This window comes from Rhea pennata, chromosome 14 (assembly GCF_028389875.1).
Source record: "Rhea pennata isolate bPtePen1 chromosome 14, bPtePen1.pri, whole genome shotgun sequence".
Taxonomy (NCBI): domain Eukaryota; kingdom Metazoa; phylum Chordata; class Aves; order Rheiformes; family Rheidae; genus Rhea; species Rhea pennata.
Window position 1 is genome coordinate 17274636 of NC_084676.1, and position 15887 is coordinate 17290522.

A 15887-nucleotide genomic window follows, 5' to 3' on the forward strand; every position below is an offset into this window, starting at 1 on the left:
ACAGCAAAAGCTAAAACTATCATCTAAGATGCTCTTGCGATTTGGTGACTTGCAGCAGCGTTGCTCTGCGCACTCACAGGAGAGCTCAGGCTAGCTCCAGCTTTGCACATTTTCGTTCAGCATCCGCAGCTTGAAGTGAGTAACCTGCAAAGAGCAGAGACTGGGTGGCTGGAGTTCGGCAAAATCAGGTTTTGGGTTTCTTGAGCAAGGTGGTTGCCAATAGCAGCACGCACGCTACCCAAATGCTTCGGCGCACCAGGTTGCTGGGAGCCGCAGGCAGGTCCGTGACTAAAGGAGCGAAGGGAGAACCTTCACCTTCGTATCAAACAGTGCAGCCTCGCGCCACGTGCAAGGGGGTAGAGGAAAAAACATTGACTTTTTTTAGTTTTAAGGGAGTGTCAGCATCTAGTTTATGCTTCTCTAGCTAGCCGAAAAGGGGAGGGGAACGAGGCAGACCTAGCAGGGTGAGAATCCAACTTTTCCAGCTGCCAGCAGATGCTAAAACCAGCTACTAATTTGAACAAAATAAGGAGTGACCACAGCCTGTGTTGGATACTTAAAATTTTATTTGTCTTTGACAAATTCTCATAAAAACACTCTAATCTATTTGGTTTATAGTATTCAGGCAGCACAGAGTTCTGATATTATCAAGAGTGATATTAGAGAAGCAGTACAAACCAATCATCTACTTTAGCATGTAATCAAGCACAGGTGTAACTAAAACCACCTACACTTGTAAAAACTAATTGCCCTGCTTTCTTGGGCTGTATGGTTAAAATATAATACTCAGTAAATGGTTACATTCACCACCCCATATAAATAAAATCTAACGTGGTAAAATTGGAACAGCAGAATGTGCAAGAGTCAAAGTAAAAATATATAGATAGGTATTTTGCTAGTTAGAGCAATCACCATTTAACTGCATCTATGTTTTAAGTGTCTCTTATAGGTGCAAGTGAATTTTCTTTCTTCATTTCCAGTTAAAGTTCATCACTTTCATACAGTCCAGACTGCTCAGCCAAACGTTGAAACTCTCCTTCTGGTGAGAAAGCTTGTTTCACATCCAGTCCTCTACCATTGAGTGCCAAATACTTGCTGAAAGTTGGTCGAACACGTAACTGCTTAGGGGCTGGAACTGGCTTTTTTGCATGCGCTAGAAGAGAGAGAAAAGCCTCTTTCAGTGTTTTCCCAGGCACCCGTGATATAGTAACCCAATTGCTTTTTATCTGCAATGTAAAACAGCAAACCCTTAGAACAAATTTAACAGATAAGCCCATATCCCAGGCACTGGAAGCTGATGGGAAAGACCATCATTCATCCTACTTCTTGGTATCAAGCAAACTATAATCTTCAAATAGTGCAGACAGCAGATGCAGACAGACAACATACAAAGGATGCGTTACACAGTATCTGGGCACTACACAAATGGAGTATCTTTTTGTCTATGTCAGTATCTCGGGAAAGAAATCCACCCAGGAGTTAGCTTTACAAGGCGAATCTTGAGGGTCTGTTCTGAATACAGAGGCAAGTGGCTGCTTGAGTTGTAGTCTGATGGTACCGTGATGTGGTACTTACTTGCAACCTCCAGTCTGGCATGGCATGTGGCCACACCTGCTCCATTAACAGCAGATACTGTATACCAACCAGCGTCTTGCTTGTTTGCATTATGAATCAGGAGGCAAATCCTTCCAGTATTGTCATGCAACAAGCTGCAAAATTAAAGGGTTTATGTGTAAATGCTTGGAGGGGGAAGGAGAGAAGACAAAGACACTGAAGTTAGAGAGGCAGCCTATATGCTGAGGAGTTGAGAAAGCCCTAGAACAAATTTTGCAGGGCGCTGCAAATTGTTTAGGCATCAACACTGCATTGCTGTGTTGTGAGAATACCACTCAGTCACACTGTGGTAGTGTTCAGGTGGCATCGAGGCCCTCTCATAGCCTACGCTGCCTCAAAGCACAATGAATACATTGCAGGTTTTAGTCCTTGCTTCCCCATGAGCACTGTGACTGCTGCTAGTCTTCAGAGTGACATCTGGTCACAGTTTTTTCTTTCTGTGCTCTCAGATGGGACTCTGAGCATTGCATCTGTCCAACACATGGGCCTGTTTATCACGTGTAGTAAATGAGAGGCATATCTAGCTGGAGGCTGCTGCTTTTAGAAACCCGCTCATTCAGATTTGACTTAAACATTGATTATCGTTTTCTAACACGCCAATGGCCAACTCATTAGTAGGATACCTTATTCGGTCTGTATTATATTGTACCATTTCATTGTTTCTTTTCCAGTAAATCCGAGGTGTTGGGATAGCAGAGATCTGGCATTCGAGTCTGGCTGTATCTCCTTCAAAAACTTTTTTGCTTTGTGGTTTGAAGATGAAAGTTGGAGGAGTATGATGTTCTTTTGCTAAATTGAAGAGGAAAGATGAGCAGGAGTTATAGTAAGTATTGAACGTCAATAGCAGGCTTTGTTTATAAGCTTTTAGAAGGCTAAATTCAGGAGGGTGCATGTCTCAAAGTAACTTTGTAGCCTATTGGCAGTTCCTGTGAGCAGGAGGATACAGCTGGCACAAATTCCACTTTAGCAAGAGTATTGATCAACATCTCCCATCAATACTGTGATATTTGAGCAACTCCCTAATTCTGGACAGGATGCCTAGATATCCCAATATAAGTGCTTTGAAAAAATATAGAGTCCCAAAACTATGTATTAAAATAGTCTTGGAAAAGGTAAAACATTTGTTATAATTTGAGCCTGAATATAGAGATCCACCTGTGCTTCCCAATTGTTTTAATGTCCCGAACACAGAGAAAGGCATTAGACTACAGACACTTTCCATGGCTTGCCGGTTGATTATTAGTGCTCTATGTCTTACCAATTACTTCCACTTTTACTGTGAAAGAAGCTTCCCCTGCACGGTTGACAGCCACACATTCATATGTCCCTGCATCAGATGATTTGACTGCTTCAAAAATAAATGAGTGGAATCCTTTTTCTGACACAATCATTTTATGGAACTGATCTTGATGAACCATCCTTCCATTCAGATACCACATCACATCTGGAGTTGGCAGCCCACTAACCTGTAAAGGAGAGGAAAGAAGTGAAGAGTTAACAAGCCTTAACATAACATGAAGCCTTCAGTGCTATAGGGAATCTGAAGCATTTGATGATCGAATCACACCCCAACTGCAGAAATTTGCAGTCTTGCCTAGTTTTTAAATATTTATGTGATGCTGTGCAAAGAGGAAGGCTCATGGAGTGCTCCAGACAAGCCAGAGAGATGAGCTTTAGCTACAAGACAGCGCATGCTGTTCTTGCAGACCTCTGCCATTCCCATCCTGCTGGCTAGTTTTGAATTAATCTCTCAGAGCTAACATTATCAGCAGTAAAAATCATCACCGTCCATTTTGTTTTGATAATGTGTAAATAAACTGAATGCTGTAGACATTCGTATTGTCAATACATTCAGAAGTTAGGCAGCTTGCAGCAAAATGACTAACGATTGTGCCAAAGGCAGGCAAGTATTTGTATGAAAAAAAGGGCTTGGAAGTCACCTCAAATGTGACTAGGAACAAAGCAAACCACAGTCATTTCCAGCAAACAGCCTTTGCAATAAAGTTGCATGTGTGCAAGACCTAGGTTCTGTCTTTTACCCTAAAATTGGTACAGTTGTCCTGCAGTTTTCAGGCCATTCAGGTGTTTCGTTTGCAGCTGGGGCATTTCCTTACAAGGTTGTCTGCTGCAGCAAGAGCAGACCTACAGCCTCAGAGGACTCAAAGGCAGCAGTCCTCAGCAGGCCTCACGGGACATGTGGCTCCATTCCATTGCAGTCAGTGGGAGCCTCAGCGCAAAGCACAAAGCCATCTGCCTAAATGCTTTGCTGAAGCAGGGCCTTGATACTCATTCTTCCCAATGAAGAATGTCTTTTGTGGTGGTACCTATTAACCACTACTTAGCTTTAAGAGTATGGACTCTTATGCATCCAATCCCACTTAATATTTTCCAAGGGAAAAATGTTGAGAAATTAATCTGCTTTCTGTTGGTTCACATGGCCTAGAGAAACCCTGCACTGGCTACTGTTAGGCTGTTAGTGCTCTGACTTATTAAAACGCATATGCATTGCAGCACAGAGACCTGTATGCTGCACACACCACAAAGTTAGTGGGACTGAAAGTGAAAGACTGGCATTACTTTGAAGTCGAGTCTGCAGAATCGCCCCTCCTCAATAATTACATCTTCAGGCACTTGTGTAAAACGTGGCTGAAAAAATTTTTCCTGGATTGCGTCATGTCCATGTTCATCTCCTCTTGATGATGGTCTGCTCCTGAAAAGCACGCAGTACCAGCTGCATTAGTTGTGGAAAAGTTACCATAGCACAAGTCACATTGAAATACTAATTGCAGCCAGAATACCTTAGCAGTCCTAAGCATCCAGCAGTACAATTCTGTTTTGTTTTTCAGCTATTAGGTTAGGCATGAATTTTGATCAACCGTTTATATTGCTTAAGTTATTTGATTCAACATAGGTATATCACATATAAAAATTGATCTTAATTCTCACAAATTCCTTGGGATATTAGGCTAATGTAAGCTATGTTTCATCATGGTCTAAGGTCTGTAGTTACTCTTTGCATTGTTAGAACTTGCTTTCAGCAGAGGTACATTATCTAGAATAGGTAGAGTATTTGCCCTGGGTATATGGAGTCTTTACAACTTTAACATTATGCTTAAAACTGACTGGATTAAAATCAGTCATCATGAACCACACACAAATGGTAGCATTTTAGCTGAAAAGTCAGTAATTCATTTTAGAAAAATGAATAAAAAACTAATACTGTCTGGAAACATTTAAATAAAGCCTTCAAGAGCAGCTCAGTGCAAGTTTATGCATTACCTTACGTGTGTTGTAGGAACCTGCAACCTGATGTTTTCTGCATTCTGGTGCTTGGAAAGAGAAAGAGGAAAGATGAGTTAGCTTACAGAGAAAGATTAAGTATAAACTGAATGGAAAACCATTTTAAGTGCTGCTTAAAAGCAAACTGAATGCTTCAGAAGCCATTGGGACAAGGTGTGAAGACATTTGCATTGGGAGCTAATATGCTTGGTTTTCATCCTAGATTTTTGGCCAGTAATGAGTACTATTAATAGCATGGGACAGCTTCTCATCACTCTGCACAGGTGATAGGTGCAGTAGTTGCCTTTGGCAAACAAGGCTTTTGGCAAACCAGTAACCTTTGTTAGAGGGGAATAGTTTTACTGGCTGTATCTAAAATGAGAGCTAAGTTCGGAGTGTCCTTCCCTACAGCAGGAATAGAAGTGGAATCACTGGCAAGAACACTGTATTGTGCCCACTTAAATATGGTACCAGGAGCAATGAACACATGTTGAACTGGAAAATAGTTTTCTTCCTAGATCACAATCCCAGCTAAGCTTACTGACAACTCCACAATGACATGAGTAGATCTTCTGAAGTACCCAGGTTGAACCCTGCTAGGAACTTGGATGTTTGGAGAGTACCAGTAGAGTTTATTACCAGGGACTCATTTTAGCAGTGGAATCAGAGGGAGGAAATGCTGCATGGAAATTTCTAGGGTATTTACATTAAGCCATTATGATGCTTAGTTCTGTGCTCTGTAGCCCAGACCTGTGGAACACTTAAGCCTGGGTTTAAACTTCAAGCACAGAAGCAGTCTTCAATTCATGTTTTGCTAGACTGAGCTCAAAGTGGAGTTTCAAAGGCAATTGCTTGTATCTGCTGGTTAACACAAGTATTGTGTAATTGCTTCTTTGCCTTGTGAAACGATGCTGTAGGGATGAAGTTGCTGATGGTAATTCTAGTGCTCTGTTATACAGACTGACTGTACTGTAAGTGACTGAGGAATGAGAAGGCTAAATGAGTCACTGGCAGTAATATTTTAGAATAAGACTGAACAATGCAAATAAGATCTCCTAAACATAAGCCAGTCTCTCCTTCCACTCTTTATGGAGTATTGCACATCCCTGAAAAGGTGTCAGTCATCCTGTTTTGGCTGAACATTTCCATGTTCTCTGGGAAAGATGAGGACTCTCTTGCTCTCTGACATCTATAGTGTTCCCTGCTTGCCTGCTATTGACATCAGGCCAGTGGTGGGGGGAAACAGTTTCGTTACAACTTAGACTATGCTTTCCTCCCTTGCTGTGATCTTAAGCATGTCTTGCATTGAAGAGAGCTTTGCTAATTGCATTTTGAAAGGTGTATGACAGCCTGCTGATTCCCTCTACATGCATGCAGCAGGATAGGGATGTTTTCTTTGGTAACACAGATATCCAGTGCCACATCACAGATGTATTTCCATTAACTTTGACCAAAGAAGCGCCAAAGAAAGCTTTTAACTGGCCTGTTCTGAATAACCAATGAATGATGCAAGTCCCTAATTAAAATGTTATTCAACATGCCAGTACTAATATATCCTTGGCTATCAGCATACGGGTTGCTAAAATAACTGCTTTGTCTTCCCTTAACGATTGCAGTCTCCTGGAAAGGATAAAACCCAACCAAACCCACTACAAGGTCCTGACCTCTTATGGTCAGTCACTTACTCTAAACAGTGACAGGTGTAAATCCTGCTGTCCTGGCCAACTGTGAGCTCAGGCTGCTGGAGAGCGTGTACCTGTGTCCCTCGCTGTGCTCCTCCCTGCCTGTCGCAGGCAGGGTGTAATGTGCTGTGTAGCAGCTGTTGTAATTCCTGCTTGGAGAGGTCATTCCTACAGATCAGTCCCAGTAAGGGGATGCAAATACTGCTACCACTATACCGAGTGCATAAACTTCCCCCTAGAAACCCCCCAAATCCAGCTCTACGGAGCTCTGCTAGTGCAGGCTGTCCCCTTCCCATTCCTCTTCCGCACTGGCACCAAAGAAACCCCACCTTGCCTCCCCACCGCAGCATCAACCGCTCGCAATGCAATTGCCAGGTAATCACTGCTCTAGGGACAGGTTCCCGTTTACCTGTGCATTCTGCGCACTTTCTTCACTCTGTGCTTCAAACACAGATGCAGCATTTTCTGGTCCAAGTAGCCTGCGAGCCATTCTTTCTTCATAAGTTAACCGCTTAAAGCAGAGAGGAAGTCTAGTTAGAAGTCCATTTACTATTTCAGTTCATCTTGTAAGAGCACATTAATATGCCCCCAATTCAGGGTATTGTCATTGAAAGCAGCAGCTGAATAGAAACCCCACGTCTGTTCCAGAGGGTTTGCTGTCCGTGACGCCTACTGGAGTCAGCCTCAATATATACACCGCTGCAATGCATAAAAGATTAAACTGTCTGTTCATCAAAGCCTTTTTAATGCCATCTGTGGCCTTCCACGCCTTCTCTTTCTGCACTAGGATTATTTATGGATAACTGATGGCATCATCTCAGAAGCCAGAGTAAGTCAGGGTACCTTTCTGTTAGCCCTCAGAAAGCTTTCCAAGTCATTCAGCTGTGGATTTACTTCAGAAACTAGAGGCTTGATGGGTGCTAATGTCCCCTTCTCCCCCAAAAAGGCAAGAGCCACACCACAGGTAAATGCAGCCAGCTGGGAACGTATAGTGTGCTGGGGAGAAGGAGAAATGAGGAATGGCAGCCTGTATCTGTGAAAGCACAAGCGAAGTCCATGCCAGCCCTACAGCTCCTCTCTTAAATGCTGTGTGTTGCCTTGAGAAGATGTAGGAATGTGTTTCAGTTATGTAACGATCAGGTTCTTATTGTATGGATGCAGCGCATGGGGATAAATATGAGGAGAGTTAAATTTAAATTCTGTTACTTTAGAAGAGATTGAGCATGTTGATCCTGTGAGCACCAAGAGACCTGAAACTTTGCTTCCTACAAGTTTATCTTGGGTTTGTGAAGTGAGGACAAGCTCCAGTTGAATTTTCCTGAGTCTGGGACATATATGCCGTTGCTCCTTGATAGATAAAGGCCTGGGAAGTCTTGTGGGACTTCTCTTTAGAAGAGAGCAAGAGACTTTTTTGCAAAACCTGTGGGAACTTAATATCCCTGAGATCATTACTGCTGTATCGAGTGGTGCTGAGATTGGCCGGCAAATTCAGACGTTGTTGGAGGACAGGGGAAGGGGACACAGAATGGTGATTGCATAAGCCTTATTTTTAGCCTGGCTTCGTATGGGAAGGAAAGCTGGCTTGCAGTGGCAAGCTTTGTTAAAGCAGATAGGACATTCCTGTTAGGGACACACTAACTCAGATTTGACATAGTATTTTGTTTTCCTTCAATATGTGAAATTATATAGCCACAAGCCTGTTCCTACTGAAGGTATCTGCAAAGCTGCTTTCTACTTCAGTGGGAAGAGGGATGAACCTGTAAACACTGAGCTTTTACTGGTCTGTCTCCAATCAGCAGGATGGTTTCTGCATTAGGGACCTGCTTTCTCTAGCCACGGATGAGACCTTCTTATGGCAGACAGCCTTTAAAGTAGAAACTCATGTGTTTTCCTTGATTTGTTTTTGTTTGTATAGAGAGAAATACAAGAGTTTTACTGCATATGGTGATGCCAGAATGGGTTTCCAACTATTGGTGCTTATCCAAGTTTGTAAGTACTCAGGGGTGCTTTATCAACCTTTAGCACTGTAAGTCAGAGAGAAAGCATATCTGGAGAACCCTGAGGCAGTCATCTTGGGGTTTTAAGTTGTCTGTGGATGTGATATTCAGCAAGATACCCAGCAGAGAGTTCGAGTTTGTTCCCCTCTCTAAATACTTACTTTTTTCCAGGTGTACAGATTCCTTAATCCACACCCTAGCTTTATTAATTTGACTGCATAATTTCAAGAACAGCTTCAACAGTGTGTGCTGGCCAAGAGGGTAGGATAAGAAGGAAAGGCAATAGCAGCCCAGCCATCCTGCTGCGTCAGATTGCTTTCAGGAGTCAGTGCAACCCTTTCTGAAGTCTCAAAAGATGCAGACATTCAGCTGCCACAGTAGCTGCCTACAGACAGATTTACAGCTACGCATTCAGGACAGCTTTCATCATGTCCTAACAATATGCTGCTCCTTTACTGGGAAGGAGCCTCATGGCTGAGCTGGGCTCAGAACCTGCCCCAGCAGTACAGGCATTTGCATTCTAATAGCAAAAATAACTACGAACAGGGATGCTGGGAACTGAAGTAGCTGGATTTAAATCCTTCAGAAACCACGCCTAGGTCAAAAATGGAATTGCTGCTGGAAGAGTGTTTTTTTTGTTTTGTTTTGTTTTTAAAAAACCCACACACTTTAATTAGATACAAATGGCTGAAAGAACCCTCACTGGGCCTTATCTCAGTACTAAGTAAGAGCATTTGGGCAATGGTCTGCCATCCACTTGCTCCAGTACTTTCTTTTGCTTCCTGTTCAGCTGGAAGGCTCCAGTCTCTGGAGCACTAGAGCCTAGTCCCTGAATCCCTGCATGCACTAACAAAAGTCAGAGCAAACCAATTCTTTAATCAGTGAGTTTTCCTTACCTGGTTACCATTCTGGAGAAGGTTGTCTTTGCATCGAAGTTTCCTTTCCAGGTCCTGAATGAGGGCCTCTTTTGTTCCTCGAAGCTCGTAGTCTGATGTCTTCTGCATAGACTTGATGCTGGCTTGTTTGTTATACATCGGTTTTGAGTAACTACTCATGCAAGAAGAGAAAACAAAGTTATTCTTGTAGGCCTCCTTGGCTGTTCACTACAGCTTCACAGAATATACACAAAAATGTGAACCTGTTACCTAGAGACTGTGATTCAGATGAACCTGTAAAGCATTTAGGAGATAGGTAGGCCAGATGCTATAACCGGGGATCAAAAAACTAAGGGGAAGCATCGTGGTCTAACCCAGTCATTGATGGTTCTCCCACAACACTGTCACAGTAGCCTACTGTGGGCAGCATCTCTAAATCTTGCTGTGGCCCCACTACTGGGTCTCATGTGTGCACTAAGGCTAGCAGTGTTTTGAAGGAGCCACTGACTCCATTAAGTCCTGCGAGTTTGTCAGGGAGCAAGTTCTCCCTCAAAAACTGCATTTCTCTGCAATTCAATTGTTAAAAATGCCTTGGGTGCTGCAAAACCACAGCAGGTTCACAAATTAGTTAATTAGGTGTGAACAAATTGTTTATAGTTTTTTTCTTCTACGCACCAGAAGTTACTTGATACAGCATTTGTGTTCAGATGTTCAAGCCTACCTGAGCTAGGCTGGGTCTTTATGCTGCATACCCCCCGTATATCTTAATTCTGTAATCCATAATCAAGGGACACAATGAAGTCTTGACTGTGGTAACAAGTTAAGTGATATAGACTTGATTCTGAAAGCTGTTAGGGAAAGAGGAACGTCCCTCGAAACAGATTGTGAAAGTCTACCAGAGGTCACAGCGCTCTGCTGACAATATTTAACCTAATCCTTTAAATGCAGTCAGGCCTTGTACACTGTGGTTGTATCAGGCAGTTATTTCTGTCCTAAATCTTCTTCCTTCTGTAGCATGGGAGTTTGTTCTGCTGATGAGAATAGGGCGGAAGCACTATAATGCTGGTATGTATCCTCAGCACTGGTTGGACTTAAAACTTGCTCCCGGCCAACAAGTTAAGTGTCAGGTTCCTGTTTGCCCATTTGTAAAATAATTAGAAAAATCCTTGACTCACAGGATGTTGCATTTAGTTATTCAGAGAGGCTTATGTGAAAGGCATAGTGAGGCACCAAAGCCCTTTGCTATGAAAACAAACAGCCCTACATATGTTACACACACAAAACCCGGTGGTTACTCCAGATGCATACCTAACCCATATATACTGTCCTGCCTTATTAGCAGTACTTTTAAGAAACATAACTCTGTCACAGCTAGCCCACTTAGTATTACATTCAGATTTCTTGAATACAAAATGACATTTAAGCCAAAGTTTATATCCAAGTCAGCAGGAAACACCCCTACCCTCATCACCTTTCTAGTATCTCCAGTTGAATGTTCCCTGCCCTGATTTTCCCCCAGGACCTCCAGCTAACATTGGCAGGAATAGAAGGTGGTAAGAAGGCAAGACCTAGCTCCCTTTGGGATCTCACTGACCTTGAGAGGTATTTGGATTGTAGCCCAAACACAAAATGATATAATACATATCCAGGAAAGAATTTGGTCTTTGATGTGAAGGGATAAAAAATTTCAAGTGACTGCCTTCTTGTTAGAAACTGTGATTAATGAAAACTCTGTTGTAAATAAGTTGAGGCCTATTGTGATGTGGAGCTTGGAAATACTGCTGAGACTTGCTAGGAATCTTAATGGTGCTTATATTGGATAAAAAATATTTTCCACATATAAGCCATGTTTGCTGACAGAAATTCATTTGAGATGGATGCCCATCTTCTGCTCTAGATACCCTTTACACAAGCAGTTTTCATCAAATCAAGTTGAACTGCTCAAAGCAACCCAAGGAGATGCACAGCAGCCAGTTACACAGATGCTGTGTAGTTTAATTTCCAATTTATAGTCCTCTGTTCCACACAGACACCAAGCGAGCATTCAGCCTCCTAAACTCATTCATTTTATTCATGCAAAGTCCTGCCTTGGACCTCAGAAGTCAAAGGGAATTGTGCCATTGGCCTCAGCAAAGCCAGCATTCCCCTGGACATTTGGATTTGGGTTGGTCAGTGCACAGGAGAGGCCAAGTCAGCCAAAACTAGTTCAAAGCAAGGGGAAGTTAGAAGCCTGTAGGTACTTACTGAGGATCCATAGGAGAAGGAGCTTGGCTGTTATATTCAGGCTGCGAGGGTAACACTGAGCACAGGAATGCTGCAGGGGGTTGGTTAGGCATGGATATAAGCCGGTGCCCAGATGATGAGCTAGCAGGAGACTGCGCAGATGCAGGTGTGACGGGATATGTGGATTCCTTGGGGGCACTACAGGAAGGCGAGGAGAGCGTGATTGAAGAGCTCAGCGATGAAGAGGAAGAAAATTTCTGCCCACTAGGGTTACGAGGTTGTATTAGGATGGAGGACTGTTTGATTGGTCTGCTTGACTCTGTAGAAGCTGCGGGTCCTGGAGGCTGCTGTTGCCCTTGACACATATTCTTAGCCTGGATAAAGTGTTTTGGCCGTTCGTAGTTAAACATGGTTGGTTGGTACATAGAGGAAACAGATGGGAAATTACAGACACTCATAGGAGAGGTTTCACGACTGTCCTGGGTTTTTGTTGGTGACAACTGGCTTTGGATAGGTGGCTGGTAAATATTAGATGGTAGGCTACAAAAGCTTTCCTGGCTGGGCTCCTGGATAGAGTGGAACCCTTGCCTTGCAGAATAGAGGCTGTCTTGGTGTGGATTTTCCCTTAAGGAAGACAATACAGATAAAATAAATTGTATGGCACAATTTGAATTGCAAAAATACTATTTTGTGAGCAGTCATTATCAGTCCAAAGAGCATGAAGTTCAGACAATTAAGCCTTAAGCTTAAAATAAAGAGTTTCAGGATTGATTAGAAGAATTGGTTAGAACTATTCCAGAACTGTGTGAATATTTCTCATTACAGTAATAAGTCATGCACTCTGTCGCACCCAGCTGCAGTATTCTCCAATGCTATCTTATCTAGAAGAGCCCAGTAAATTCTACAAGAAATAGCAGTTGGTTTATTGTGACAACCCATCGCCTGTCAATGTCTACAGACAATCTTAGATAGTAGAGCTAAACCAGGTAATTTGCCACATACCATCCTAATTAAAGGTCTTTGGAGCCTCCAGTTTTGTACCCTCTCAAAATACTAAATGTACTATTATGTGCAGAACTCACTATTTTTGCCAGGAAATTCACTACACTAGGGAAGCATGATACATGTTCTATTTTCTTAAACCTCAAGCTAAATATTTGAAACCAAGTATCTCAATTTCTTCTGTAATAGTTTTTGAATTCAGAGCTTTTTTCATATCCAATTGAGATTAGGAGTTGGAATGCCAAGGACCGTGCTTCTCCATTTGAAGTGATTTGTTGTTATAGCTAGTAATAGCCAGAATGATACAGCTGCGGGATGAAATAGTGCGAGCAGAGCTGCTTGGAGGGACTGCATGTATTTTGCAGGTCAGTGATATCCAAGTTGGGCTTCCCATCAGTTTATGGAAGACGAAAGTTTGATTAAAGAGATCTGAGTAGGTTTGTTAAAAACTGACAAACTTCAGCTCTGGCATAAATAAATAGCCCTCTGCCAAAATAAGTGAAAAGCTACTAATATAAATGAGAATATAAATCTACCCAGTTACATGTGCTGGAAAAAATTGTAATCTTGTCCCACTGAGATCAGCTGTTTCGCTGCTATATATACCCAGTATATTGTATTCCTTTCATCGGAGAGCCCAAAGGAGGGTTCCAGGAGGTCATAAATTCCCTTGGGGGATCAGCTGAAGGCATTGCTCTTGTTTTAAAGATTGAAAGCTTTCATTTCCTAAAGGTATTTATCAGTATTAGCTAAAAATTAAATGTAAGTAAGCAAAGTTTTCTAGTAAAAACTCCCTAACTTTCTCTTTGTTATGCTCTGGAATTTGAAGCCAGCTCAAATTTTTGGAGCATGTCCAAACTATTTCTCATTCACTGCTGCAGAAAACTGCTTGAATATTGTTTTTATACCTTTTTTTATATCCCTGACTATATACAGATTCATTCATTTTTTCTACAGCCTACATAGGAAAAGCCATCCCTTACTTTGTTTTCTAGAAAACTGCAGTTAACCAAGATACCAGATAAACCCACTGCCCCACATCACACAGATACACTCATCACAGCAAGGGATCACTTACACTTTCCTCAAGCCATCCCACCTTGACTTAGAAAAAAAAAAGCCCTAGATTTCTGACTTTGTAAGATAAAAAGCATATACAATAGTAGAAACACTTAAAAAACAAACAAATCACCAATTTTCTTCTTTGTCTTCTACGCTACATTTAACAGCGCAGTACCTTAAAGGTACATTTTCAGCTCAGCATTATCCAGTGCATTGCAATGCCAGCTTGCTAGCTAGATATGAAATAAAAAGTAACATAAAAACAAAAATCCCAAAGCACCTTACCTACAGCCTAGAAGTTGTCACCTGGGCTTTAACTTGTATTTTGGGAAGAGGCCGTCATTCAGTGACACAGACTGTCATAGTAGCCCTCTGCGTAGCATTATAAGACCAGAGGCTTTAACATGCTGCCAGCTAATGACAGCCGCTGGACCTGCCTGCCTGTCCTCCTACCTACACCAGTGTCAGAATAAAAGTCTCCACCACTCCCCACTCTCCCACTGCTACTTCATTTAAAGGCCAGAGCCTCTTTTTTTTCACAGGTGCCCATGGTCAGCAGATCAGGTAGTGCCGGAGATATAAATCCTGCTCCTCCCATAGCCTTCCAGCTGCAAGAGCTGAGGAGGAGCAGAGCTCTATCAGGGTGCACCACAGGCTCTGGAGGTGTAGCTGGACCTTCCTGGTGGGGAGCAAGGCTGGGACAGGTGCCTGGTGTCGGGCCATGCTGGCTGGCTGTGGCAAGAGACCTCGTATCATCCCAGCTGCAGAAAGGATGATAGTTTGGTGGCTTCAGGGGTTTCTGATGCCCCTGGCCTCAACCCAGGGGGTTTATAGCTCACCAGCGCAGTTTATTTGGGACTGTTTAATACGCAGTCTGCAGGTGAGGATTTGTTTTCTGAGATCATGCAATTTTGGCCCATTCCCTTGCCCACTTTGGGTTTGAGGCTGAAGCCCTTAGAGGGCAAGGAGACCTGGCCTGCTATCGCTGATGGGGCGCTTGCTGCCTTCCTGGCTGGGCCGAGCAGTGGCGATGTCCTGGCATGGTGAGGACCCAGCACTGCCAAGGTGGGTAGTGACTGCCAGCCCCCAAGATGGGGTAGTGGCTTCTGAGGCCACAGCTCCAGCCACCCCTGGCCCTGAGCACTAGGCATGGTTCTCACCACCCCTGGCCACCTCTCTGTCAGGAACAGCACTGAAGGCCTGTTGCACATGCTGAAATGCACTGTTGGCTAACTCCTCTGTTAAGCATCTTGGGAAATTCCTTCTTTCTTCATTCACCATAACTGGCTGTAGCTAATTGCATCTGCAGTGAGAAAATGTGGACTTGCTTTCAAGGCTACCTGCTTAAAGGCAACAGGCATGTGAAAGTGAGATATAAATGTCATTTAAATAATTAATCAGCAACACACTTAAGCCTTCATCCTGCAGCCATCTCTGTTGGTACCCTTGGCCAGGTTGCCCTGCTCCTGCGTTTTACTGTATTACTGTAATGTGCACAATCAAAATCAGTGGCGTTACTCATGGGGGTAAAATTAAACAGGCATGTAAATGTTTGAAGCACCGGAGTCAAAAATGGAATAACACATGCAAAAGACTGTACTTGATAGTAAAATATTATTATACCTACTTACTTGGATGAAAAGATCTAGCTATGCTGTTCTTCCCAGGGGGTGAAAAGATAGTGTTGGCTTAAGTGATTTGTAGCCCTTTTATTAAAGACTTAAGGACTTAATTTATGTCTGAATTGATCATTATACTGTTTTAAGTGTCTTAATTGTACTTTGTAGTCTCTTGCATAACATGCATACCATTGCTTAAAAACCCCCCAGCCCTGTGAGTAGAGCAGCTCTGACCATGTGGGGCCTTTAGGATTCTTCTCTTCCTTGACTGTATTGAGTCTATCTGCACAGCTGTCTTTAATAGTTAATCTGCATTTAACGCTTGCATTTAAACATCAGCCCCGTGTTTGTGAACTAATTCTACATAGCAGGCCTTAACTGAATGCTAATTTATTTAATTGCTTGCAGTGGAGGCTGGAGGAGGGGAGGAAGCCTGACCTTAGCTTTCTGGAGGGGTTGTTTGTTGTTCTTTAAGCAGAAAATGCTGCAATAATTCACAAGGAGTGTTGCATGCTAAATGAAAAATAAGTGAGG

General features: G+C 42.8%; 1 protein-coding gene across 2 annotated transcripts; it reads right to left on the minus strand.

Moving 5' to 3' along the window:
- Positions 1-554: 554 nt before the first annotated feature.
- On the minus strand, positions 555-14135 carry MYOT (myotilin). Of its 2 annotated transcripts, XM_062587297.1 has the most exons (10): positions 14020-14135; positions 11692-12294; positions 9469-9619; positions 6985-7086; positions 4894-4943; positions 4192-4324; positions 2873-3080; positions 2238-2403; positions 1576-1709; positions 555-1153 (listed from the first exon to the last, which is right to left on the minus strand). In XM_062587297.1, exons 2-10 carry the CDS (start codon positions 12126-12128, stop codon positions 981-983), a joined length of 1554 nt encoding a protein of 517 aa, XP_062443281.1. In that variant the 5' UTR covers positions 12129-12294; positions 14020-14135; the 3' UTR covers positions 555-980. The 2 variants fall into 2 exon arrangements, with proteins under 2 accessions (XP_062443281.1, XP_062443282.1); XM_062587298.1 differs by lacking the exon at positions 11692-12294.
- Positions 14136-15887: the final 1752 nt, after the last annotated feature.